Source organism: Exophiala oligosperma, assembly GCF_000835515.1.
Source record: "Exophiala oligosperma strain CBS 72588 unplaced genomic scaffold supercont1.9, whole genome shotgun sequence".
Lineage (NCBI taxonomy): Eukaryota > Fungi > Ascomycota > Eurotiomycetes > Chaetothyriales > Herpotrichiellaceae > Exophiala > Exophiala oligosperma.
In genome coordinates, this window is record NW_015622826.1 from 525,017 (window position 1) to 550,913 (window position 25,897).

Below are 25,897 nucleotides of genomic sequence, written 5' to 3' on the forward strand. Positions count from 1 at the left end.
CGCTTATGTAATATTCTACGTACAACAAGTACTATGGATAGAGGCAACAGACAGCATCCATGCAATACTACAGCGGAAACACGACTAAATTGCTTGATATATCCATGGGTGTAGCTATTTACTGCGGCAAATTCACACCACACCACCTTCTTGATTCCGTGCTCTCGCTTCCTCCACACTTCGTTGCCAGTCTGTCCGGCCGAGATAGATGAACTCGATCAGTGCCACCAATCCCAGTGCGAGAGCAACACCAGTCCACAATCCCCATAGATCCCAATGCTTGCCAAAAGCCAAACCAAAACTAAGAGGTAGAGCAAAGACGTAATAGCAAAAGATCTGAACGTAGCCACCAAACTCTTGACGGCCAAGACCGCGCAGAATACCATTGCAAGCAGCCGCTAGAGCGTCAAACAACTGGAATGCAGCACAAAGTGGTAGGATTTCCGCCACGATGCGGATGACCTCCGGGTCTGATGTGAACAACCGAGGAATATAGTCCTTCAGCGCCGACAACAGCGTCACGTTGAACACTCCAACCACCACCGCAGCAGAGAAAGTGACTTTGGTGCTGACCTTGGCAGCGTCGGCGAGTGTGGCACCGATCAAATTCGCAACCCGTGTTGAACCTGCTATGGACAACGGGAATGGAATCTGGAACGTAATTGATGTGAGCGTGGCCAAGACGGATTGTGCGGCCAGCACAGTTGTGCCAAAATATGAGGCCGCAAAAGTCAGGATCTCAAAGGCGAGCACCTCGGCCTCTATCATAATAACACCAGGCAAAGCCAGTTTGACCATGGGACCCCAGTTCTGCAGTGCCTTTTTGGTAAAGCCATTCCAGCATGACATGCCAGACTTGGAGAAGAAACGCACGTAGATGAATAAGCCAAGCGGGAGAAGGTTGTCGGTAATCGCAACTGCGACTGGTGCACCAGCAAAGCCCATATCGAGTTGCCATACGAAAAGCCAGTTCATGAAAGCGTTGAAAGGTGCGCAGAACAAGAGAACGTAAAGAGAGGCGGAGAACAAGCCTTGTGCTTGTACATAACGCTTGCCTGCCTCGAAGGCCGCGTAACCTGGCGCTCCGGCCAGCACAATCTTGAGGTATAACCCGGCCAGCCTCGCAACATCAGGCTCCGGTACGATGGCCAGCAAAATCTTCTCGGCGAGAAGCCAAACAATGGCTATCGGGAGAGTGATGGTCCAGAGGAAGAAAACCATGCGCTGCATCTGTAGGCCGACAAGCTTCTTTCGGCCAGAACCATACGCCTGTGCGCACAGAGTATCCAGAGAGGTGGCCAGTCCTTGATAGATGGCATAACCCGTGATATTGGCGGACATAGAGGCTAAGCTGACAGCTCCAAGTTCGACTGTTCCTATATGTCCGACGGTGAAGATACTTGCAACGGTCAAGGAGTACTGCAATAAGAAGGTCGCCATCAGGGGAGCCGAATAGCGGCCGATGACTTTGGCTTCTCGCTGCCAGGTAGTATGTATCATGCCTGCGGCCACGGCTTCCTCCCATTTTGCTTCGATATTGTCCGCATCACCTTGACCGCCGTAGGGGAGGCTTGGATCTCCTAGCAAAGGCGTAGCTTCAGACGCAAGACCAGCAGCTCCGTCCAAGGCAGGCACGGCGTTTGCATCCGTCGAGATCTTGCGATCCCCGCCAGGAATCCTGAATATGCTCTTTCTCCTGCCATCATCTGCTTGTGGATGTTTCGGTGGAATTATATTATTGTCTCGCAACAGACTTCTTTCTTCTTCCAATGCACGCGCCCTCTCTTCCCTAGAGAGTCTTTCATGCTCTGGAAACGGCCGAGGGAGGACGGTGGCTCGATTTCCTGCTCCAACAAAACTAGGTCGCCGATATGAGCCGACGAAGGAGTAGCCTCCTGGAGCAGACGTCGAAGGTCGCAAAGCTGAACCTTCAGAGTCCGACTCTGATTCGGCTGCTTCCGATTCGGTGTCTTCCTCGATATCTCGCGCGAGGGATGCTTGCGCTATTGGAGAAGCGCTGGGTAGAGAATTGTGAAAAACTCGACTTGCATGTCTGGTGAGGCTAGTGACCCTCTCCAGAGTGTTGGTGTTTTTTGGCTGAGACATGGTGAAGGAGAAGTTTCCCCAGTTAATGTGTCACGGGCTATTCCGCTATTGTTGGGAGCGAACAGTGCGCATGCTCAGCCAGGTCCTCTCGAGGCCTAAGTAGTGAGCGTGAATTCCGTGGTACATACAATGTATCTCAGTCAGAAATACAACGATGCTCTGGCAAGGGAATGTGAACAGGAGAGAGATAGCGAAGAGAGTAGTGGCGTGGATTCAGAGTTGACACATGACTGTGATTGCGGTGACTGATAAAGCTACCGAGGACCCTGGGATAGTTCTTTCGGTCGGCTGCAACCTCCACATTCGGCGTCGTTTATCACAAGCTTATCCAGAGGCGAAAAAACAGGCCTGTCATGTTAGCTTTTAGAGGATCAGATTGGCTTATTTAGCGATGGTCATGTCTATGGGGTGGAGGTTGAGATACAGCGTATTCCTTCCTATTTTTGATCCTCCATGGCATTGTGAAAATGGAGAATTGGATGGTTGCTTTTTGTTAGACGCAGTGCAATATTGTCGCACCACCGGTGTAGGTGGGTTGACCCTAGGGAGTAACCCGTACTTAGGTACAGCGAGAAATCAACCAACCTTGGCCCACGTATTTTGGAGAGTCTACCAGCCTTAACCACCCCGGAGTCACGGTTTACAGCCTCGTCACTCTAGGCGTCTTATGGGCTGCTTAGGTAACAAATTAGTCCTCCCCTTCCATGCTCTGACCAACTCCTTCACATCTTTCACATTGTCGACTCCATCGAGTTCAATCCTTTCCAACATCCATACTTCCATCATTGGCCTTGTTCATGGCCTATTATTACCTTCAGTAAAGATCCATTCGTTCTCTCAACCTACTGAAAAAGTTGAAGCTATCAGAATTCTATCATTGCTTGTCCGCAATGGCCGCAACCTCAACTACACCCAATTCTTCTGGGGAAGCCTGGCACATTCTCTACAACCCGTTTAGCACCACCATCAACGTAGACGAGTGAGTTGGTTCCTGTCCACGATGCAAGTCGCCTGGGCTAAGCTACGTCCCAGAGAGAACCCATCAGGTCCTTTGCAACTATTCTTTCTCCGTCCACTCTGGGCTCCATTGTTATTTTCGAACATTTCCTCTGACGCACGCGATCACTGTGCGAATGAGCGAACATTCTTATCATGGCTTCGTCTTTCAGTCTACCTGGCTGTAGTTGCTGTTGCCATATTTGTCAATTTCCACCTCAAGCACCAGCCTAGTGGGCTCGAAGAGAGACTTTCGCATCCCTTGGGCATCATCTTCTGGGTTCTCTCGCTTGCTTGTCTAGCTAGTGGGATGGCCAATTACATGCGGACTGTGACCAAGTATGCAGGTAGACGTGCCTTGGTGCAGTCTGGAATCAAAACCCAAGTGATCTTTGGGGTTGTCGCGTCTGCCATTATTGCCGCCTGTGGTTTGTTTTTGGGGGCGGAAGCTCAAGCTTCGAAACTTGGGAGTAATTGATTGGCAAGTTTGCTATCCGTGGCTCTATGGCCTGTTCATCAGCACAACGATGCTCATGCATTCTAGCAGTGAGATTGTTCAAGCACAGGTAATGTTCAGTCCCATATTCGCCTTCAACCGAATTTTCTGCTGACCTGGCCAAACTTATTTCAAGCCAACATTAATATCGATTCAGATCAGGCCGTCAATCTAGGAATGGTCTTATTCATATCTATAACAGCTGACATTTTGTTCAACAAAGACTCATCATGCCGACCGTCGCTCCTGCGAGAACTTTCACGGGCCAGGATACCTTCGAGGTGACGACGGATAAGACACGCTCACACTTTCTGATTCAGTCCCTACTTCCGCGTCTTTCCACTTTTCGGTCCTCACACCTGCGCTGCTGTGCACAGACTGTGGCTCCGGTTGCATTATACCCATATACATTCCGTCTCGATCATACTCTCCCTGAACACGACTTCTCGCAGGCACAGCGTCTCGTCTCACTGGATCATGCAACAACCGAGGAAACAACTTGTCGACGATAGGTTTTAATGTCGGCAGACAAGCGCAGATGATTCCCACGTTGATCTCGAGGCACGACCATGCTGCGACATCTGGATAGAAATGAGTCGTGTCATTCTCGGCGTGTTCAACACCCAGATTGAGAGCCCGGATACGCAAGCCCGAAGCTAGGCAGGTACTGTTTTCATCACAGTCTTGTTAGCGTTCTGGTCTTCCACCTTTGTTGCAGGAATTCGACTACTGTTGCATATGGTGGCGTTGGTATACTTACAAAATACCCAATGCAAAGACCACGATCAGCCAATACTTCTGACGCTTTGGCAGATGCAACCGCTTGATCAGCGGTATGGGCAGAATCCAGATGATGATAGCAGTGAGCGTGTTGAAGCCGGCTGAAGTGTACCAGAAAACATTATACTTGATACAGCGAGTCGGCGGAGAGAGAGGGTCCCAGATATACCTTGTTGGCACGCATTGCAATGCCAAAGCCAATGTCGAAGCGACGCCGAAAAGTGTAACGATGACAATCAGCGTCGTTGTAATGCGAAGAAGCCATCGACCGACGAAGAAGTTGCGGTACTGAAAGAGGAAAACGTTCTGAGTGAGCATCATACCTATGCTGTAAACTATGGTGCTTCCCCAAAGAGCCTATCGGGTTCGTTTCGTGTCAGCTCAATACAAGGTGCTTTGAACTTGGTTGTTGTCGATATCGAAAGTCCGGCCACCATATACAGACACCTACCTTGAGGAAATTATATATTTCATGGATCGAGAGTTCGTTCATGTGCTGGCCGAGGCCATTGTATCCTTCTGCAAAATCTGTCAATTCCGACGACTCGAGCCACGGCCCACAGGAGAGAGAAAGTGAAGCCGTACGAAACACGATGAGCGTCGTCAACGCTATCGAGGCCAAGATGGACAACGTGAGCAACACGTCATCGATCAAGAGCGTCTTGACGATGAAGGCCCTAGTATAAAAGCGCACGCCTCCAAAGAGGACCGAGAGCACTGTAAAGGTCAGAGAACAGACCAGCGCCCCGGTGGCATGCATTTTGTGTCTGCACGGATACGAGACAAAATGTCGTGGTCGGTCAAGGAGGGTAGTTGGATGGAAGTTGGAAGTGTTGTTGTCAAAGGAGTTGCTGGAATCAGATCCATGCCTTTTGGTTCGTGAGGATAGATATCGACAATGTTTCTCTCAAACGACCGCTTTCGAACGGTGCCCAAACAAAGAAGCAACAAGTGAAGGCGAACGGCGAGCGTGGAGTCACCCCTGCCCGAGAATCATCCCCCGTCAAGTGAATGTGGTGGTGAGCGGAGGGGGTGGCGGTGGGTGAGAACGTCTTCCAACGGAGCAAAGGTGAAAGGGTCGAGAATAGACGGTATTGAGTGTGGGATATTGATGGTCGTCGTCGGGATAGGCATGGAATCATGACATGAACTAGTGGTGTGCCTTGAGTGATGTCTAAATGTGTTCTACAAAAACAACAAAACCTCTCCTCAGGCAGGACCAATGATGGCAATGTCTAATGTCTACTAGATCCGGGCAGTCACCGTACAGTATTTTTGAAATTCGCATAGTGCTGTTTGGGATGGGATGTTTGACTTATTGGTGGCGTCGATGGTGACCGAGTTAAAAAGGCAGTGCTCGCGACGCAGAGTGGTCAATGTTCTTTGGGGTCCCGACGTCAAAGATCGAACGATCAAATATCAATCCCCCCGTGCCCCAGGATCATGACGCTACTCTCGACGCACGCACGCCATTATTCAAGTCAATTATTTATTTATTTAATTACTTCGATACCAAGGTTTCTAGAAATGCCGTGCGGATGGCCCGTAGCAATAAAGCTTATACTCCGTACGTGACTGACAACAACAGACCCGGCCGTTTGCAACATCATCGCTCTCGCACAGGTCGAACAACCGCTGGTCAACGACCGGACTGGCGCGCTGCTTTGCCTGGGCCACGGAAAAGTCTGGCTAGAGAACAGTACGGCGGGTGTACGAGCATCGAGCCGCACGTCGTTGCATACCCCATACCCTGCACCAGTACTCGTGACCGGATGGGACTGTAAAATCGATTCCCACATGTGTCGGTTGGTGTAGACGTGATCTGATCTGACCAGACCTTCCCAGATCGATTTACGAGTTCCACAAGAATAAAAAAAAAGGTCCGATTGCTCCAAGAATACTCACGTCCTGTGCCGATCAACCGCCGTGACTTTTCGTACTCTCTGGGCTGGTCGAAAGATCAACCCTACCTCGCAACGTAGGCTTCTTCGTCGACCTTGGTCCCTTCTTTCCAGCAGTCTTGAATCCAAGTCGCCCTCAATATCCGAGGGATTCGTCGACCCGGCCAACGTGAGACTTCACGTCTCAGCGCCTTCAGGTCGGAATCTGCGTGAGCAATGATATGTGTCACATCGGGTTTCTCTTTGTCAGGAATCGCGGTCACTTCAGTATACGGTAGGATGTTCGCTCCGCCGAACGATGCAATGTTGCGCGTCGTGATGTCCGTGTATTCGTGGCCCGCCGCGGTCCCTGGATTGGACTCTTTCAACCCATTTTGGTTTGACGTTGACGGTGTTGTCGCCGTCATGTTCGATGCGGGCGTGTCGAAGACCAGAACAAGACCTCGAAACATGAAACCTTTCATGTCGAGATATTCGGGAAACAGATCGGGAATCCTACTCTCTTCTCCGTCACCGTCGTCGACGTCTTCAATCTCGTCCATCTTGTCCATGATATCTCTGAGTTCGTCCATGGTCACGTCCCTGGCGAAACTATCGCCGTACTCGTCTACATTTTCGACCCAGCAATCAGCCAAGCCCTTCGGCGCGAAGAATAGATGACGCCCTCGTTCGAAGGGCACCACTGCCTCCGGATAGCCCGTTGCGAAATCGTGCCGTGCTTGGTCAAGGCTGTCGAAGATCCAGATCGGCTTGACAATCTCCTTTTCGCCCGACTTTTCGAGACTCGCCACTTTGACCGTCCTTCTGGACGCTATGCAAACGGTATCTTTGACCACGGTGTGCGTCTGGACGATTTTGCCACCATTCGCCTTGACCAAGGCCTCGAGTTCCAGTTTTGACTTCTTTGGCGCAGGTGGTGTGGACTCGGTCACGATATAAAATGTTAGCCCTGCAAAGACATTCCCTTGCGGTCCGACTGGAAGCTTGACATTGTTCACTTCTTTAGCATTGTAGCCTGCGACGGTGACCACTTTCTTCCGCGAGGTTGCCTTACGTTTCTCTTTCTTCTTCTCGTCAATAGCTAGAGCCTTTTGCTTCACTGTATCCTCGATCGTCTTGCGGATGTCTTGAAACTCTTCCATCGAAAGCGCATTCGTCCAGTCTCTGTCACGCCGGAGCCTCTTGAATCGAGGAAACCGCAGGGTCATACCACAACCATAGTCGTCACTTGGAACAACCTGCGCGGCTTTCACTTCAACCACAAGCGAGTCCTCGGGCTTGATCCACATGTCGGGCTTCTCGAAGTGCGCTTGAGTCCCACCAAGGTCGATATACTTCGTTGGAGGTCGTTTGGTATCCCATTTATGCCACTTGCCATCTGTGTCATGACGAATCGTTGCGTAATCATTGGCATTGAGACCACCTCCGACCTTGAAGAATGATAGGAATTTCTGAGACGAACCGGTGCTCTGAGATTGACCCTGCTCCTGGGTCTGGCTTCGATTTTGACTCTGACTTTGGACATTTACCGACCCAGAAACGCGTAACCCGCACATGAAGCTTGATAATTGGCCACCTCTTCTTCCCGAACCATAAAACCCCCCAATGATGAGACAGTCAAGTGATTCGCCGTGATCTTTCATGTACTCAGGCTTGATCTTTTGCCAGTCTCCATTGCGATCATCCAGCTTATATGCTCCGCGAGGGTTCTTGAGCACCAACCCTTCTGCGCCTTCTGCAATGACTTCACGAAGAGCAGTTTCGACCTCCTCTGGCCCAGTCGCGACCTTATATGGGTGTACTTCTAGGCGACCCGGCTCAGATTGAACACATTCGTCCAACGCCCTTCGACGATCAGAAAGGACATACGGCGTCAGGACCTTGTCATTCAACAGAAGGATATCAAAGACGCGAAAGAGAGGCCGCTGCCCTTCAGCGAACGGGTTTCGTGTTTCTGCCAGAGCCGCGGTCTTCAACGTGCCGAAAGGGACAGGGGCGTTTTCTTTGGGATCCCAGGTGATCATTTCACCGTCGAGTATGATATTTTCGACTCCCTCCTTGAAACAGTTCTTGAGGAATTGGGTGAGAGCTCCCTTGTCATCGTAGAGCCCATTACCGTAGAGGTAGGTATAGTCTTTACCTTTTCGTGACCAGAATTGGAATCGTTTCCCCCCAACCACTTTATCGTCAGTTATCATATGCAACTGCATACGTTCTCCGTCGAGCTTCTCCTCGATCCAGAATTCTTGTTCATCAGGTGTTGGCTGCAGCTTTTGTACGACCTTCTTCAAAGATGCTTGGGTATATTGAGCTAGTTGAGGCTGAAAGCATTGCATCAGGGCGATTCCGCTTTCCTCCTTGTCGAGACGTTTGTCTGGATCCCAGAGCTCCCAGCAAACTCTTCGCAGATTGCTCGATATATTGAAAAGATTTTCTGCATCTGGATGCCAGATATGAAAGAATGTCTTCTCGGTAGCACCCACCTTCATCGATTTCAGAATGATGCGAATCAGCCACGTAAGTTCATCCGCGTTCATCCGTTTATAAAACTCGGTCAGAATAGGTAGCTGATGTTCTTCTCTGGGGGCAGCAGACAACTTGTCAAGCAGTTCGTTAACCTCATCGATGCCCATGTCCCCATAACCTGTTCTCATTTCTCGCTTGGCGAGGACCTCATGGCAACGAAGTGCAAAGTCCCCCGAAGAATTAGAACCACTGCCTTTGCCAGGAAGCTTCCAATCCAGAAGGTTCTGTCCATCTTCCGAATTTTTATCAATCTTCAAGACTTTGACCAGGAGTTTGGCGAGGATTTTCTCCTTCAGGCCATACACTCCACGTTCCCGGTCTTTGTCGGGGATGATGAGACGAAAGGCAGGAAAGAAATCCGGGCCAACATCCCTCCTCCAGCGTGAGATATAGCGTTCAATGATGGCCCTTCGCATTTCAGAAGGAGATGTGCTCTGGCCATCGGGACCAAGCTTTCTTCGATTAACGCCTGCAGGGTTAGTGGTCTTCGTTCTTCTGTTATCCAGGAGTGGCTGGAACAGATCTCTGATCAGCGTATGAAAAGGCAGTGCTCTATGTTTGTTATAAGGCCTATTTGGATACTCCTCGTCGAGTTGGCGCTCGATCTCGGCTCGATCAGGTTGGCCTCCACTTTCGTGGTCAACATTCATACCATCGATGTCAGACATTTCGTCGTAGCAGCGAAGAGGGTCAGTTTACAGGTGGATCGTCGGCTTCTGCAGCTCACCACCGCATGAACAGAAGCGTCTATCTCAGCGGGAACATTATGTGGGATGTGAGCTGATGAACTTGCCCAGGTGTTAATTACTGAACTGATCGATGAGTGAAGTCACGCCCTCTAAGAAGCGGATATAATTCCCTTGATGAAAGCGCTGCCTCGAAAACACGAGTCCACGTGACTATATCCAAATTGGGCGAATTGGTATGGAATGTGAACTCCGGCTGCTTACGAGGAATATCCAATATTCATTAACTCCTCCGTATCCTCTCTGGAAATCTGTCCGCTTCAAGATACCTCACGCTCGTTAACCTTCATGCTCGATACAACCAAGAACATGTTTGATTCGCTACCAAACCCTTACTAATCACACTCATTTCTCGACTCGCTTTTGATGCCTGCGCATCCGAGTGAAGTCCCGGTGTCAATGGATTGATGACTGAAAAGCAGGCACGGCGTCCACCTGTGGCGCCCAAGCCCTCGTTCATACAGCAGGATGGCTCCGCTCTCAGGGTTTCTCCTGTGCCCTCTCCTGCTCTGCGTGGAGCGACTTTAGCCTTTGCTCCGACTTCAGCAAAGGCCTCGAATGCCACCTCACATAATCCAGCTGCGGGAGCTTTGCTAGCAGCCAGTCTTGCAGCCAGCAAAAAGCCACAACCACCTCAAGCATCTAAAGACGCGAACTTGCCTCGGCAAAATGTTCCCTCAGCGCAAGCGCTGCTGTCATCCCCTCGCGGCCGTACCTTGACGACTTCGAAAGTACCTGTTGCAGCGGGCGAGCCACCCTCCACTCTTCCGCCTCATGCGCCTGCCTTCAAGCCGCATCTTCCTCGCTCTACATCAGCCGTAGCAGCCGCCGCTGCGTCGGCCACTGCATCTGCAAGGACAAGCCCTGTGCGTATACCAGGAACAAGGAAGACTAGTGTATACTTGGGGCCACCAGAGTTTCGTCAAGAGGGCCGACCACGGGCCAGGAGTACGGCTAGCAATAACGACAGCGTCCTTTCGGTATCACAGAGCTCTGATGCCCTCGCTGGTGCTGCTGCTGCTTCTATGGCGGTAGCTCCCGTCCACGCTCAAGATGAATTCAATGTTAGACCAAGGAACGATCTGGGGTCGATCCCGCGCCTGACATTACCTCCGTCGGAGGCTTCAATAACTTCTAGTCCTTCACCGTCCTCCACAGCGGCTGCAGTGACAGCGAGTAGAAACGCAGAAAGTATGGAGGGCAGGAGGCGAGGCCAATCTACCTCTAGTCGAAACATGCAGCTCGGTGGCAGTCCATCAGTTCATACTACGGCAGATCCGAGCGGGCCACAACTCAATTTGTCTCCTCCGGAATCGGAATCTGAATACGACGATGCACAGGAGGAGGTTGAGCAGCCATATAAGGCTCTGCCGGCCCCTGTGCCATTGCGATCCAACCGACCTCCCATCTTTGCGTCCGAAACAGCCCCTTCCAGCCAAGGCTCGCCCGTGCTCGATGCCCGAACAAGAATGACTGCGAGTTCACTTGCTGACGCGATGGTCGCCTCATCTTTGGCCTCACAACTTACGGGGTCCCGAGATGCGTCCCCGAAGTCTAGACCTCCACCACCACCTGCCCCCCGACGAAGATCTAAGTCAATTGGCCCCGTGGAACACGTCCGTCAACATTTGCACTTTCCCAATCTCAGAAGTGAGACGCCACCACCACCTAAACCACTGAAGCCGCTACCAGTCCGACCTATGAGACAGACGTTGCGCGCTCAGTCGACCGACCACGACGAGGTTCACAAAGAAGTTCTTCACAAACGTGGACGAGGCCACTGGACCAGGCATCCTAATAAGCATCATGAGGGTGATCGGAAGCGGTGGCGAGACAAAGTCACGGAACGAGAGAGGAAACGGTATGAAGGCGTTTGGGCTGCGAACAGAGGCATTCTTCTGGAGCTTGACCCAGAATTAACAACATCTGGCTATAATAATGATGCCACAGCAGCTAGCGATTTGGTCGTCAATGTCGTCGTTCGAGATATATGGGATCGGAGCCGCTTACCCACAGACGTACTCGAGGAAGTCTGGGATCTTGTGGCACGACCTGGAGTTAAAGCTTTAAACAGGGAGGAGTTTGTTGTGGGTTTATGGCTCATTGACCAGAGGTTGAAGGGCAGGAAGTTACCCGTCAAGGTCTCACCGAGCGTTTGGTCCAGTGTAAGGCATCCTCAGGGAGTCAAGATATCGAACAAGGCGTTACAGAAATAGATTACCATTCATCTACGAGATACCCTGTATTGCGGCTGACAAGCACCCGTGACTTGATCAACCAGCGGTCGTCCCTGGCAGACTTTAAACATGCAAACTGCCTCTTGCCTGATACTCACGGGGATCATCTTTCTTGAAAGTGTGCTCCGATCTTGGATGCATCTCTCGTATTCGGCTTTTGGTCAAAGGGCTTAAAAGGCACTTTTGTGGACTGTCATTAGCACACGGGAGAACGGTCGGCGCTTAGTATCTTCAGAAAAAACATTGTTTCAAGTTGACGATCATGCATGGTGTACCATAGGTGCTGGATCATTCGGTCGATAGCCGCTGAGGTCGCGTTAAAAGTCCAAGGCACATGAGCCTCAATGGTCGCACCCCATCCGACCCAGGACGCTGAAACACACGAGTCCGAGGATGCCCACGTAGCCCATACGAATTTGCTCTTAAACAAGGTAGTTCGCGATGAGGCGTCCTATCCATGGTGTTGATAGAGGTGAAGGTCGCATTTGTCTGAATCACGTGGGGTCTCCGGCTTGTAATTGGGAAGCAGGAGAAGGTTGTTATTACTGGACAATTACGGGTATCGGTAAACATTATTTTCAACATCAAACGTCTTGCAAAGAAATTCATCGCTCCAAGCACTGCGTATCATCGTCATCATGTTCCTCCTCGAGCATTTATTGCAAGCTCTCGCGTGGCGTTCATGTTTGTGTGGATTGAGCCGACGATTGAGCACCATGCTTAGCATGTACCACCCGCACAGTTCAACGCTGTAAGCGCGCGTTCTGCGTCGCTAGCGGCTACAAAATATACAGGGATAGATGCCCAACGATCATCAGCACTATTTCTTCGGGCTGTACGGCATCTCAACGTACCTGCAGAATGGTGCTCTTGTTGCTACATTTCATGGCTTGCGGCGCTTAGTCGGGATGTAGCTATCAGTGTTGTGGCACGGCTTGCAACTTACTCCATTGGCACGCATCGATATCAATCCACAATGATGGCTGTTGCAGCATGCGACCTGGAGAACGGACGTCCTGCGGTTTCATATCCCTACACCCTGCGCCTCTTCAGGCTTGGAATTGAAGATGGTAGCGTCTTCTTCCAAATTGACGTTCGAGATACGAATACTTCCTGAGACCCAGTCTCTACAACAGTGCAATTGGGAACGTCAGAGCTCAGAAGAAACTCTGAATTCTCCCCAGAACAGCATGAATCATCTGCTTTACATCTAGTAACGGAACTCTGTGTACATGCATACCGCTATTGCAGACTGAGTCCGGGTCCGTGGCCAGATGAAAGTCATTCAGTTATTGGTATTGACGGTGGAAGGCATCGAATGGCAGACGCATTGGACCCAGCAACAACCGTGCATCAAGGTTTTTGGAAAGATTGGTCGAAGGACGGTATCAAAGGCCTCACATCGATACTGTCACCAACGCACACCATCATTCTGACCAATTCACTGACCCTTTTCGTTGCTATCACAAGTGTCCAGCTATGGACAATCATTCGATACATTCTTCATCAGACAAGGGCGGCGTCACCACCCGAGATGACCCCTCATCTTCGCAGCGAACAGGTCATATTGAGAAACGCTGGCAGTGATCTTGCAACGGCACGCCACATGCTAAGTCTTGCCTGGAAATCTCGCCGTACAAACGGGAAGCGCTCTCTGCGGTCATACGGCATTGGACTTTTCGCCCTCATATATGCGATCTTCTTCATGCTCTCAGGCATCTTTTCCAACAGGGCCATCAGCTCCGGATCAATCGACAGTGGTTCTGCAGTCCTTGCACGGAGCGAGAATTGCGGGGTTTGGAATGACACATACTTTGCCATTGCCACCGGTGGTTTCTCGAATGAAGAAGAACTACAACTGAACACCCAATGGGTTGCGAAGGTAGCTCACGACATCCAGCTCAGCCTTCAATACGCCCAAGAATGCTACTTTTCCCAATCATCCAACAAGCTAGTGCCTGCTACATCAGCTACCTCCAATGCCACCTCATCACGCTGCAATAGCTTGAAATCACCGAGCCTGGCATGGGACACCTACAAAGGCAACTGCCCCTTCAAAGAAAAGATCTGCCATGAGAATTCTAGGACCATTGTCCTGGGCACGGGTAATATTGATTCACACAAGCAACTCGGTATCAATGCTCAACCTAGTGAACGTCTGACTTACAGGAGAAAAACGACTTGTGCTGTACTTGGCAACAAAGACTACATCACCGGCTGGGATGGCTCTATAACAGATGATGCCAGTCCAATTCCGGAGCAAAAGACTGCATACGCCAATTTCGGCCCATCGCTATACAAGTCTACCAATTGGACATACTCATACACGAATTTCGCATCATTCTACAACAATTTCTCAAGCCAGGTAACTGCACCTTACCTAGTCGACGCTGAGCAAGCATACGCCTTTGCGAACCCGCAATGGTCGACAAGCGATTTCGCACCCATTTCAGACGTTGCTCAAACGGATGCAGATCTTACATTGCTCTTTCTCAGCTTCATTGGCATGTATCTTGAGGAAGTCAATGACCCGTGGTTTTCTGCACATGAAGAACACCTGTCAAACACTATCACGGCCTTTTTGAATCAAAGATATCTTCGTGACGAAGCCATTGGAACCCTCGGGTGCACCGAGCAGCATCAGTTTTGTACAAACAACGGTACTTGTACAGGTTTTCTAGGATTTGACCAGGTTCAAAATGTGAACGAGTTCAACGATGCCCTCGGCCCTCACCAAAACGCGACATTTGATCGAATGTTACGTGCTGTCGCCTTTTCCCTTTTATCACATGTCGTAGAGAACCTCGGAGTAACAACGACTTCGATGCTGGCCACGAGTGTGACACACTCTGGTTCTACTGGTGCAGTCATATCACAGGCGCTGCCGGACGATCAGTGGGAAACGGAGCTCCAGTTCTGGCACAGCGTTGCTATGGCACAATTTCAACGAGGCATCGCTCAGTGGGCAACAGGACAAATTGCTCCTTCACCACAATACGTTCGATACTTACTCCCGCCCACGGATGAGCAAGACGTGTGGTTCTGCAAAAGCATGGTCATACCATCGACCTTCTATCAGTCGTTCAGTGTGCTTGCGATTGCGACAATCGTTCTTTGTGGGACAGTTGCTATCCTCCTGAGCTTTATCATCGAGAAGTTGGCGGCATGTGTGCGCAGATGCTTTCGGAAGTCTCCTTCCCGAGGCGATTGGGGCTACGACGACATGATGGGAAGGCCGATCCCGGAGACAGAACCAACTCGAACCATACGACGTGACCGTCATAGCTCAATGGCATCACGAGATAGCACGCTCGACAAGGATTTTGATTTCTTGATGGGTATACGGCAGTCATCTAATCACAGAATCTCATCTCAGGTTCTGGCACCGACTGACCCTGCTTTCGGCATCGTGAATGACCACACAAAGTCCTTCTCAGAGAAAAGCCAGACTACGGTACAGGGATTTTCTTTCCAGCCGGAAGACTTTGACTCGAGAAGCAGACCTTTAATCGTACCATTTGAAAATCCCCGGAAGTCGCCATTGCCACCGTATTCCTAGATACATTGACACCCAACTTTAGGCTTACAGCTTTCATGCTGGGTCAGATCAACACACAAAGTCATATCTGCCAATTGGGTTGTAAGTAGAGATATGGTCAATAATGCAGAAGTTCTTGACTCTCCTTGAAACTCTCCTTGAATTCAAGATACACACACACACGCGCGCGCGCACACACGCACACACCACTTCCCTCCAAAACTCTCCGCGCATTCCCACCCTACAAAGCCTCTTGAGTCTTGTGACCAAATACCTGTCTTGGTTCGTGTGTGGTTCATCACACAGGTTGACCACTGGAGGAACCAGGTGCCCCCTCGGACGGACCTGGTGCTGCCTCGGAGGCACCCTGCTTGACCTCATGTTTTGCCGCCCATATTGGCCGGCGTCTTCGTCGTAGGCGACGTGCTGGTCTTTGTAGATATGGGTCATCTTTCTCCATTTCTCGAGTTCTTCGTCCGATGCCTCCTGCAGAATCGCCGGCAGGGCAGCGACGTCTTCATCGGCCTGCATTGCTGGGCCCTCCCAATCTCCTTTGACCTTTAATGCCATATTTCTGGAGTGGAACATTTCGTTACGGGAGGCGTACGCCTTAACAGAAAAAGTTGCGGTGGACATATTGACCCTTTGGTCGACTTTATTGGCAGAGGCCACAGCTTGCTGAAAAGACTTATACTAAGAGTCTTTGGTAGGCTTGCCGGAAGATTCCTAATCTTCTAGACTTTTGGCCATGGTGGTCGCGTGGCCCTTAAGTTGGGCGTTTTTTGGTGCATGTAGCTTAATGAAATTGAACAGGCCCCCTGCGTAATCCCCTAGGCGCGCTTTGGCCTTCATGTTGTCAAGCTCCCCTTTTACTGACGCCAGTTCCGCACGAAGCCTTTTGAATTCATCGTTCTTGTCTGTATCTGGTGGCATTCGGGGTCTTATCGGGAGGGAAGGAAATGAAGTTAGTTCATTTGTGACATCCTTTGCTGGCTCCATTGTGGTTGTGATGCGTTTGATGTGTGATGTGTGTTTGACTTGACTTTGAATTCAAGGAGCTCTTCGTTCCAAAGGCAGTCAAGAAAGATCAAATTACTTGTATCTGGCGAGCACTGGGCGTCCAAAAGACACTTGTGACTTGGCACAACACACTGACTCTTCACACAACGCTCGACACTTGAAGCTGGTGGGCACTCGGTGTGCAAAAAGGAAAAAGGAACTTCTTGTGTGACAAAACACAACTGATTCTTCACGCACAACACTCGACACTTGCAACCGGCGGGCACTCAGTAACCAACAAAAGAAGAAAAAGGGGAAAAAAAGTCTTTCTCGTGGCACTTGACAGACACACCGATCATTCACACGACACTGGAAACTTGTAACTGGCGAGCACCCGGTATCCAACAACGAACATTTGTTTGTATAGCTTTACGGAAGGAGTGTACGGTGTACACATACTCCCTATTCTGGAAGGAAACAACAGCATTGCGTCACCGTTGCCGGGGGGCGTCTGTATTGAGGCAACCACGTAGATCCCATTCCCGTTGAGAAAAAGGAATTGCTTCATTATTACTCCGTATGGTCCTGGGAGACTGGCGAAAAGGGTTATTACTGAGGTACGGATACGGAGTATTACGACAGCAAGTCATGAGATTGGCTATTGCACATATTGTACGTACTGTATGTAGATCATGCTCAACCCGACATGCGGCTTAAGCCTAATCGAGAAACCAGCCTGGGCGGTACTTGAAAGTTCAGCTCGTTGGGATGTCGTTGTTGAGGCTGACGTACTAGTCAAAACCTAAAACTCTCACCTAAAAAGGGTCACAAGTACATTGATTCTTTGATAGGTATCTTCCATCTAGAATTTTAAATCTATAATTATGCTCAAGTCTCCCCTAATAGATTCTATTCTAGATGGTTATAATGTCAACAAATGAAGGGTGCCTTGGGAGATCTCAAATAATTGTGACAACTTATTGTTCGGGAGTCTTTCCCGATTAGGCTTAGGCACATCGTCATGTTGAGCATGTCTACACGTACTGTAGTCAATCTCAGCACCTACGAGTATCTCTGGCTGGATTACGGAGTATATAATACGCACAAGACTACAGGTCATGTGATACAAGTTCTCTCAGCAAATTACTCTGAACAGATTTAACGAACGTCACATACAGTAGGTATTCAGTACAGCGTACCACTACGGAAGACGACAGAAACAAAAAAAAAGACAGTTGTTACAATACTCATGATTCTGGAACTATCATTTCTGCATATGAGTATACACGTCCTGCTGTACATCACTGATCTGTGCCCTGTCCCCCGACCAGAGCAAATCGCCGGCATTGAAACTCGAAAGGTCCAATCTTTGTACTACTCGTGACGTACGAGTAATGATGAACCCATCCCTCTTTCATGTCGCAGCTCGCGGATTCACTTGGAAATCCCGTCTGAAGCTGAGATCCATATGGAAGAGGGGGGAGGATCGGGTGGGGGAGGTATCACGCCCCGATACGGGGCACGAACCAACCTTCTCAAACTCGATCACAACCCGTGTCATCATCATCCAACACTGCCATTCCCCAGGCTGGCTTCGATATAGCCACGACTACTGTTGCTGGCAGTGGAAAGGATGGTGGTGATTGCTTTTCGGTTGAGGTATATTTGGTTTGGCGGTTGGGGGGGAGGATGGATGGACGGAGCTATCGTGCCCCGACGATCATGTGTCGGATGCTCAACGTTCCATCTTCGTCGTAAATCATTCGTAAGTTTCGTGGGTATCAATCATGTAAGGAAAAAGTGCAAGGTTGGTCGGTTGATCGCTCGACAAAAAAAAACAATCAATCAAATTCAATCATCTTCATCCACCTCCACGGCCGTCTCTCTAATCATGACGGGTCGGTTTTGTTTGGAGACAAAACTTTGATCTTGGAGTTCGTATTTTGTCGACGGTGGCGGTGGTGGTCTTCTCTTGGGGCTGGCTGGAGCAGTCGTTGTTTGGGACGTCGTCGTGTCGAGGCCGAAGGCTTTCAGGTCCTGTTGTGTAGCGTCGATGACATGGGCATCTTCGTCCCCAATGTCACAGTCAAAGATGGCAACGTCGCCACCCTGGGCCGTGTATTCGTTGTCTTCTTCTTCGTAGCAGTCTTCGAATGGATCCGAGTCTTCGTCCTCAGAGCTCGAGTCGACAAGAACAGTCTCGGACGGTTCGGCGAGGTCACGAGACCAGCGTCGTACACTGTCGACGATCGAAGCATGTGCTACTATCCTGTGAAGGTCGGGTGTTTGTCGACGGCATTCATTGTCTAGTTTGGATTGACCGAGGTGGTAGACTCGGTAGGCGGTGATGGCGGGGTTGTTTTTGGAGGTGAGCATGTCGTTGTGAGTATTGGTCGTCGAAGACCGATAGATCATGTATACGAGTGTGTGTGTATGTGTCGACGAGCAACCAATGGTATGGTATGTGAGAGACTTTTTGGTGGTCTGGTTGGAAGAAGTCAATAATGGAGGGAGGCAAATCCAAGAATGTTATATCTTTCGTCTTGCGCGCAGCAATGAATAACCGGGGAAAGGATTTGAGAATGTGACGAACGTACCCACGGAACAAGGATGAAATCCCAAGATTCCGCGAGTCCGCCCAGCAATGACCTGACGATCAGGCCCCGGAAGATGCGGCAGAACAGGGAATGATGACTGAGGGATGGTCGGAAGTAGGAGTGGGCTGTGGTGAGGTAAGCCACTAACGAGAGTGTGACTTTACTCGGACTGGGGGAGTGTACTCCGTATTGTCGATCGGATCAAGGATCTAGCGGGAAATGATGTATTCGTAGTCATCGCTTTTTGGTGTAACCGAGTACGTCGTAAGTAGTCATCGCCAACAAGAGGCAGTGTCTCGGCCTCTGCTATTGTTAGGGCCCCTCAATCTACCTAAGGCACGGAGTAGTCTGTGACCTGCAAGAGCGTCTCGCCTAACAGTGTGTTTCGGGTACTCCAGACACAACCCCCGCCTTAACACTGACATGGCACTAAAGGTACGTGGCTTGGTCGCCGGTGCGGATAAAACTTGGAAATAATTGTTGGGCATGGCTGGCCTTGAGATCGAGATGTCGGTTGCGTCACCCACGATCGTGTACTCTGGTATTGTAGTGTTTTCTGTATGCGAGATCTGTATCTTGTAGACTCGGCGAAAAACAGGAAAATCAAGCATTCCACGTGATTTGACTTTTCAGTATCTTGATTTCTACAGAGTAAAGAGTAGGAAGTACGGGACCCTCGTACTTTGTCAGGGTGACATCATCAGCACGCTCTCTACAGTATTTGTATTGTTTACACAGCTCGCACTCGTACTCGCATTCGTGCCCCGGGACTCCGTACTATTGTCAGGTCACATACTCCGTATAGCCAACTGCTACTACGAGTATAATTCAAATCAAATCATTCAGCCACAATAGACATTCGTCTTCTCGAGTTACTCTCTTCATATCTGAAACCTTTTCGCAAGGTGCTGCTACTAATACTCGTACCTCCATACGGATGATCGTTTACTGTGCAATCTTCGCCAGGCTCCAATCTACCCTTCCTCTCATCACTATCTGATTACAAAGGCATTATTTCCTCTTCTTTCCTGGACGCTACTCTGCAGATAGGTATGCTTAGTACGAATGTTTTGTCGTCTCGCTTGGTGTGCTGTCGCTTCTTCCTTTTCCCCGATAAATTTCCTTTGTTACTACGGAGTACGACACACCGTACTTCAGCCGTCCCCTTGGATCTTCGCGACCGAACTTTCCTCCCTTGGCGTATCATCCGGAGATATCAAGGCAATACTATTTTGCTCACTCACTGTCTTTGTACGAGTTACAGTCATGGTTAGATCTTCTCCGCTGTGCCGGTTATCCTTCAACACGTACTCCGTACACACCACCCCCAACTTTGGTGGGCTGTCTCTGTCCGCCCTTAGTAAGGAACTTAATCACTTCGCATTCATATCCACATTGATCCTTCCACAAGTCTCTGGTGTGACCCTTACTGTACAACAAGGGATCGTGGAGCGTACCACCTACTGCTCTACTACTCTGTACCACCTTATAGAGAGACAAAATTCGCTCTGTCAGCTATAAGCCCCTCTCTTTTTGACGCTACGGGGCGCCGTCAACCTTTTATTTCCCTCTTTCCGTCCTGCCGAAAAAACATCCTTTTAGGAATTCTTCTAGAAAGAAATCACTCAGCAACAAAAACTCTGATGATGATGATTCCAAGACACATCCACTCGGGGATATTTGTCCATGATGACTGTACAGAGTTATCATTTCACGGGATGATTGTACCGAGTGCTCTGAACATGACAGACGGTATTCCAAAAGGTTCGTCACGGGTACGGAGTACTTGGAGTACCACCACGAATGTGTAATGGAAAATATCATTTGCTTGTCCAACATGACCCTTGAAAACCCAAAGGTCGTTTTATGAGCGTGAGACGTACGTGGGTATACCTAGGTGTGTATTCATGGGCTATCTGCAGCCACTGTGTGTGGCAATATTGACCCGGACACCGAAGCCAGCTTACGGATTCCTCCACGTTCAATGCTCTCTCCCATTAAGGAGAATGCTCAATCCCGCGCGGGGAGTACATTCCTACAGTTCATAGACTTCGAACATAGACGAACACCATGTGCCGGGCCCAGGAATGCTCTCCTTCATGGGGCGCGACTCAACTGATGATGAATTTGCGTTGATAGGAGTCGATAACTTCCGCACCGGTTGTCTAAGTTGCATTGTGAGAGATTGAGAGTATCAGCCTCCGCAGCGAGCTTGGGGAACTTCATTACATTCCCGAAGTTCGCGCAACCCGGAAATCTGCTTGGATGACTCAAGCCTTTCGGTCGAGTACAGACATCCGCATTCTGTATGATTAAGCCTGACAAGAAAGTCACATCCAGTCAAGATTCTTCTCCTGGGCGGTGAACCACAATTTCACTTCTTTCCTTTCTTCTTTTTACCCTTTCCACCGGCGCCGGCGCCTCCTCCAGTCTGGGTCGCAGCCGGCGGTGCAGCGACTGTGCTGTCTCCCGTCTTCGGTACTGCCACGCCCGCGCCACTGTCGATTTCCATTTTATCTGCTCCTGCTGCTCCATTCGTCGTCGCCGGCACATTTTGCCCGCTTGTCGTGCTGCTGGTGGGGACCTCAATCACTTCGCCTTTTGCTAACCGGCCCAGACCTGCGAGTAATCGTCCCACCTCGGCGGCCTTGTCGGTTCGATATTTCAGACATATGCCAGATTCGGGGTGGAAGGTCTTAAGAACGAGGACGGCCGAAGGCTCACGTTTCGCCGCTTGTGATTGCGATTGTGTAGCTGGTGTTGTTGAAGCAGCATCCCCAACGTCTGTCTGTTTCGATTTTGATGATGATCGAGCCTTTGGGTTTGGTTTTCGTGGTAATGAATATTTTGTTGTTATCCTTGTGGTGGGATAGGCTTGGATGAGGAGGGAGGATTGATGGAGGTATGTGTGCAAGTCGGCGAAGTACGTCATCTCTTAGACATGAACTCGATATCGCAAAAATGAGAGAGAGAGGTAGAGGGAGGTGGTCTTGTCTTGGGGAGACTTGGTGCTAAGCTCGAGTGCGCTTCCCAAAGTTTTTGGACAGTGCCCAAGAGTCGGTTGAGTTGACTGAAGAGAGCCGTCACACTTTCACGGTCAAGACTGTAGACAACACAATATGGTATGCACAGATTACTTGTGTCTGCGCTCGCAATGTAGGCACGATTTTACTGGTTTGTTCTGTCCGGGTTTGTATGAATGCTCAAATCGCAGTGCGGAGGAGGCATGTTCGATGCAGGTGATGGAGGGCGCTTGGCAGCCCCAGCAATGATCGAGCTGCTCCCATTTTTAAGACGGATCTACTCGCGACTCACTCTCTGACTCTTAAGATAAGTTTCATAATTAAAAGATTGTGAAAGACATCATGTTTTAGATCTTTATAAAGAAATCTTAATTTTTAGATGCAAAGTTTATTGCTTTCTTTCTTTCTTATTAACTTGTTAATTCAACGTGCATAGCTTTCAATAAGTTCTCTATCTGGAACCCATCAACATCAGCGGGGAACAAAACTGTCTAGCTTATGTAAAGTCGGTCACTTTGGAATTTCTGGCCTCAACTTCCTGACTCCGGATTCTGTCGTGACATGAGTATCTTGATGGTTGCTTACTCTGCGAACCCTCACGTGCTCGCGGTAGGAACAAACTTCAGGAGAATACTTGATATCAATTCAAGTTGCACTCCAAGACGTTTCGATTCATCATGACCTTGCTGCCAGCCAGTCCTCCAGAGCCTTCGACACCTCTGGATCTCCCATACTGAAATCTGTCTGCAGAGTTCTCGGTTCAACTTGTGATAAAAAGGAGTCGTCTGTGTCTAATTGGCCTGACACCACTACGGTCACTATCCTTAGCCAGCTCATACACCGCCGCCCCCATGTTCAAGTCATGCCAGTACTGTCAACACCGAAAGAAAAAGTGTGTCCTCCCACAACCCTCTGCCTCGGACAGTCGATGCTTTGCGTGCCAGCATTTGGACATCAGATGCGAGATTGGCTTTCGGAAGCCCAGCTTCAAGCGTCGACTGAAATCACACGAGGTTTCATCCCGGGTGTACACGCAATATTCAGCGAGGTCCAGTGCAACGCTGCTTCGGCCGACGGGTTCGCTGCGAGAAGCAGCAGTCGTTCATGTCAACAATGGCGACTGTCAGCTTCCCCGAGTCCGTGCTGATTCAGGCTCGCTGGACGCTGCCAAGATGATCATGACCACGGACGAAACTGAGAGCGGAAATCTCGATCAGATGACCACAGCAGAGAAGTATCAGACGATCGTGTCATGCGAGTTCCCATTCCTTCCTCGAGAAGCCCTACTATCGATGGAGGAGGCCAAAATTCCCGAAGCATTGAGTTATTGTGTGGATCTCGCAGCTCAGCTATCTCTGCAGAACAGATGCGCAGGCCTGTCTGAATCACAGGTACAGAAGCTATCTATCCTCGTCAACCAGCAAGATCTTGATCTGATCCAAGCTGCCGGTCTGATGCTCCTGTTACCACGAGTGAATCTGACGTCAAGCATCATCGAGAAGGTGAGTCAAAACATCGTTAAAAGTTGTGAAAGGGAAGCCATAGTAGACTGACGCTTCCAAAAACAGGCATTCACACCGTTTGCTGCCATCGAGAACATCCACAACATTCCGCTACCAGTCTCAGTCGGAGCCTTGACCGCGCAGGCCTGGATCTGCCTTGTTGGTCACACTCTCCAGTCATCTCCGCCCAATTTGCCTCCCAGCATGCTGCTTGACTACGCTGCATCCCTCGATCATGACACTTTTGCTCCACACTACTTGAGGTTGACCTACCTGGCTGCATCTTTTCTTGAACTTCGCAACACGACTACGATTCCGCAGGATGGTGAACCCGTGGCACGAGAAGTAGCTCAAGAATGGGCTCGACTCGAATACTCATGCCTGCTAAACGTAGCCCAGATGCCCTCCGAGTTTCTCGATGTGCGGGATGATATGCCGGCGACTCCTGCAGCCGTCATCACCCACATGTTACAGAGCTTGATTTACTTACGTTTGTACGGCTACGCACTGATCGAAAACCCTGCCGTTGGACGCGAAATCGGATTGCGGCCAGTTCCTGGGGTGCTATACTTCATCTGTGCCATTTCACGTTCAATTTTTGTCTGTCAGCAGCAGATTGTCGAACACTGGTCACAATTGGCCCAGCTCCAAGCCACGGCAGCGGAGACATTGCTAAGATTCTGGGAGCTGACAAATTTCGAGAATTGCCGAGCTCTCTTGAATCTCTGGGATCCGCTGCCGGGTCAGTTCGAGTTTTTAAAACAAACAATCAGGGAACGCATTGGTCCAGGCCCGTGGACCATCGAGCTCATTGACGGCTATTCTGTATTCTGGACATTTCGGGATTTGAGAAGCTTAAGCCTTGAGGTTCACATGCGTTCATGAGCGACGCTTAATGCTTGGTTGGATTGGACGAATTCTATCTATACTGCATCCGCGGTCGCCAAACCCAACTCGCTGTCGCCTTGGCCAAAATACAACAGCCACCTCCCTTTGAATTGCACCATCCCTTCACAAAACACCACCTGATCCACTTGGCCACTTTTCTCATTATGCTGATCAACCTCCAAACACGGCTGTTCCAGCCGGGCCAACGGACCTTGATCCATGTTCTCATAATCGATCAGCATCTGCCCAATAGAGTACTGGTTGTTCCGAAATCTGTCACCTCCAGTCGTGGCAGAGTTATAAATCAATATCCATTTTCCGTCCTTGGTCTGGACAGGCGATGGCCCGGGTTCCAGCAACCGATTCTCCCACAGGTGGACACCAGTCGCAAACCAATCCTCAAAAGGTCGAGTCTTCCAGTTAACCAGATCCGTACTCTCGGCTCGATAGACAAAAGACTCGCCCCAAAGCATGTTGTATTTGCCCCGTGAATCAGCGACGGGAAAGATGGACGCGGCTTTCGTGAAACCTCGTCGAATGGCATGACGTCCAGACGTTTGCACTTCCACTTCGTCCCAGTCAGGCCATAACGGAGGGAACTTCTTCCAATGGACAAGGTCCGTGGAAGTAGCGAGACATAGGCGGGCATTCTCTGTGTCGTACGCCGTATAAGTCATATACACAACGCCGTCGATGCGGACCACCCGTGGATCCTCCACCCCGCCACCTTCTTCATATACCTCTGTCGGCGTCAGAACTGGGTGATCAAGCCGCGTGAAATGGATGCCATCATCAGACCAGGCCAAGCCAATCGTCGAGACCTTTGCCTCGTTTTGTGCGCGGTAAAGAAGAAACACTCTGCCGTCTAGTACAATGGCGGCCGCATTGTACAAGTAGCTCGACTCAAAGTCATATTTAGGATTTGGTATCAGTATTGGATTCGAGGCGTGCTTCACAAAGGGGCCGATCGGGAAGGTTGGCGCCACATAGTTGGCGTCGCCTTCAACAGACTCCTTTGTGATTGACGGCGCTGTCGCCGAGTATAGTGTGGAGGGCATTGTCAAAGATTCAACCGGGGAGGTGACCTTCTCGGTGAGGCGTACTGCCGTTTTTCAGGGTTTTATATGTTGCTGAACAGTCTATTCTTGCGCAAAAATCCTGGAGAATACCTTACCCAGATCACGCTTTGTGGGCGACATCGTCGGGATCAGTGAGTGTGGCTTGCCCTGGTCCCAAATAGGGTCCGGCAGAGACCAATGATCGCGTGGCGGAAAAAACGGCGGGCTTTGCAATGCTACGCTGGAACGAACTACAGGCCGCTTTGCCCCAGAAAGCCATTGACGCACACGTCGCTTAAGGGTTCCGGTAAGGGTGCAGATCGTCGGCGTCGGAAAAAAAGTCGGAATCCAGTCGATGGGTGTCAAATTTGACCATTGATTGTGGGGGACTGTTGAGGACGTCCCCGCGGATTGAACTGATCGACAGCGGAGGGAGAAGAACGAGATACGTTCAAGATGGGTATATAAGATGTAGGGTTCCGGATCCCTCTGATGGAAAGTTGC

General features: G+C 50.1%; 10 protein-coding genes across 10 annotated transcripts; 3 read left to right on the forward strand and 7 right to left on the reverse strand.

The window, feature by feature from the left end:
* Nucleotides 1-36: 36 nt before the first annotated feature.
* PV06_08797 (uncharacterized protein) lies at nt 37-2,306 on the reverse strand. The gene has a single exon (XM_016410173.1). The coding sequence runs from the start codon at nt 2,104-2,106 to the stop codon at nt 133-135; it is 1,974 nt and encodes a 657-aa protein (XP_016259195.1). The 5' UTR covers nt 2,107-2,306; the 3' UTR covers nt 37-132.
* Nucleotides 2,307-2,855: 549 nt separating this feature from the next.
* Nucleotides 2,856-5,742, forward strand: PV06_08798 (uncharacterized protein). The gene is made up of 3 exons (XM_016410174.1): nt 2,856-3,085; nt 3,139-3,668; nt 3,735-5,742. Exons 1-2 carry the CDS (start codon nt 2,997-2,999, stop codon nt 3,578-3,580), a joined length of 531 nt encoding a protein of 176 aa, XP_016259196.1. The 5' UTR covers nt 2,856-2,996; the 3' UTR covers nt 3,581-3,668; nt 3,735-5,742.
* PV06_08799 (uncharacterized protein) lies at nt 3,857-5,138 on the reverse strand (the record flags this gene model as incomplete). The annotated part of the gene is made up of 3 exons (XM_016410175.1): nt 3,857-4,265; nt 4,359-4,735; nt 4,830-5,138. The coding sequence occupies 3 exons, from the start codon at nt 5,136-5,138 to the stop codon at nt 3,857-3,859; spliced, it is 1,095 nt and encodes a 364-aa protein (XP_016259197.1).
* Nucleotides 5,743-6,235: 493 nt separating the features above from the next.
* On the reverse strand, nt 6,236-9,473 carry PV06_08800 (uncharacterized protein; the record flags this gene model as incomplete). The annotated part of the gene is made up of 1 exon (XM_016410176.1): nt 6,236-9,473. The coding sequence occupies one exon, from the start codon at nt 9,471-9,473 to the stop codon at nt 6,345-6,347; it is 3,129 nt and encodes a 1,042-aa protein (XP_016259198.1). The 3' UTR covers nt 6,236-6,344.
* A 316-nt stretch (nt 9,474-9,789) lies between these two features.
* Nucleotides 9,790-11,939, forward strand: PV06_08801 (uncharacterized protein). Its single transcript, XM_016410177.1, has one exon. It carries the CDS (start codon nt 9,959-9,961, stop codon nt 11,765-11,767), a length of 1,809 nt encoding a protein of 602 aa, XP_016259199.1. The 5' UTR covers nt 9,790-9,958; the 3' UTR covers nt 11,768-11,939.
* A 3,628-nt stretch (nt 11,940-15,567) lies between these two features.
* Nucleotides 15,568-15,962, reverse strand: PV06_08802 (uncharacterized protein; the record flags this gene model as incomplete). The annotated part of the gene is made up of 2 exons (XM_016410178.1): nt 15,568-15,600; nt 15,672-15,962. The coding sequence occupies 2 exons, from the start codon at nt 15,960-15,962 to the stop codon at nt 15,568-15,570; spliced, it is 324 nt and encodes a 107-aa protein (XP_016259200.1).
* A 90-nt stretch (nt 15,963-16,052) lies between these two features.
* On the reverse strand, nt 16,053-16,513 carry PV06_08803 (uncharacterized protein; the record flags this gene model as incomplete). Its single annotated transcript, XM_016410179.1, has 1 exon — nt 16,053-16,513. The coding sequence occupies exon 1, from the start codon at nt 16,323-16,325 to the stop codon at nt 16,053-16,055; it is 273 nt and encodes a 90-aa protein (XP_016259201.1). The 5' UTR covers nt 16,326-16,513.
* Nucleotides 16,514-17,557: 1,044 nt separating this feature from the next.
* On the reverse strand, nt 17,558-19,391 carry PV06_08804 (uncharacterized protein). Its single transcript, XM_016410180.1, has one exon. It carries the CDS (start codon nt 18,738-18,740, stop codon nt 18,177-18,179), a length of 564 nt encoding a protein of 187 aa, XP_016259202.1. The 5' UTR covers nt 18,741-19,391; the 3' UTR covers nt 17,558-18,176.
* Nucleotides 19,392-20,807: 1,416 nt separating this feature from the next.
* PV06_08805 (uncharacterized protein) lies at nt 20,808-22,130 on the reverse strand. Its single transcript, XM_016410181.1, has one exon. The coding sequence runs from the start codon at nt 21,852-21,854 to the stop codon at nt 21,297-21,299; it is 558 nt and encodes a 185-aa protein (XP_016259203.1). The 5' UTR covers nt 21,855-22,130; the 3' UTR covers nt 20,808-21,296.
* Nucleotides 22,131-22,796: 666 nt separating this feature from the next.
* Nucleotides 22,797-24,361, forward strand: PV06_08806 (uncharacterized protein; the record flags this gene model as incomplete). Its single annotated transcript, XM_016410182.1, has 2 exons — nt 22,797-23,447; nt 23,514-24,361. 2 exons carry the CDS (start codon nt 22,797-22,799, stop codon nt 24,330-24,332), a joined length of 1,470 nt encoding a protein of 489 aa, XP_016259204.1. The 3' UTR covers nt 24,333-24,361.
* Between the last annotated feature and the right edge of the window lie 1,536 nt (nt 24,362-25,897).

Excerpts from the sequence above, each read along its gene's own strand:
- PV06_08797 (XM_016410173.1), bottom strand. The coding sequence starts at position 2,106 with ATGTCTCAGCCAAAAAACACCAACACTCTGGAGAGGGTCACTAGCCTC.
- PV06_08804 (XM_016410180.1), bottom strand. The coding sequence starts at position 18,740 with ATGATCTATCGGTCTTCGACGACCAATACTCACAACGACATGCTCACC.
- PV06_08798 (XM_016410174.1), top strand. The coding sequence starts at position 2,997 with ATGGCCGCAACCTCAACTACACCCAATTCTTCTGGGGAAGCCTGGCAC. Across the intron at positions 3,086-3,138 it reads ACCACCATCAACGTAGACGA|AGAGAACCCATCAGGTCCTT; the intron begins GTGAGTTGGTTC and ends GCTACGTCCCAG.
- PV06_08805 (XM_016410181.1), bottom strand. The coding sequence starts at position 21,854 with ATGACGTACTTCGCCGACTTGCACACATACCTCCATCAATCCTCCCTC.
- PV06_08801 (XM_016410177.1), top strand. The coding sequence starts at position 9,959 with ATGACTGAAAAGCAGGCACGGCGTCCACCTGTGGCGCCCAAGCCCTCG.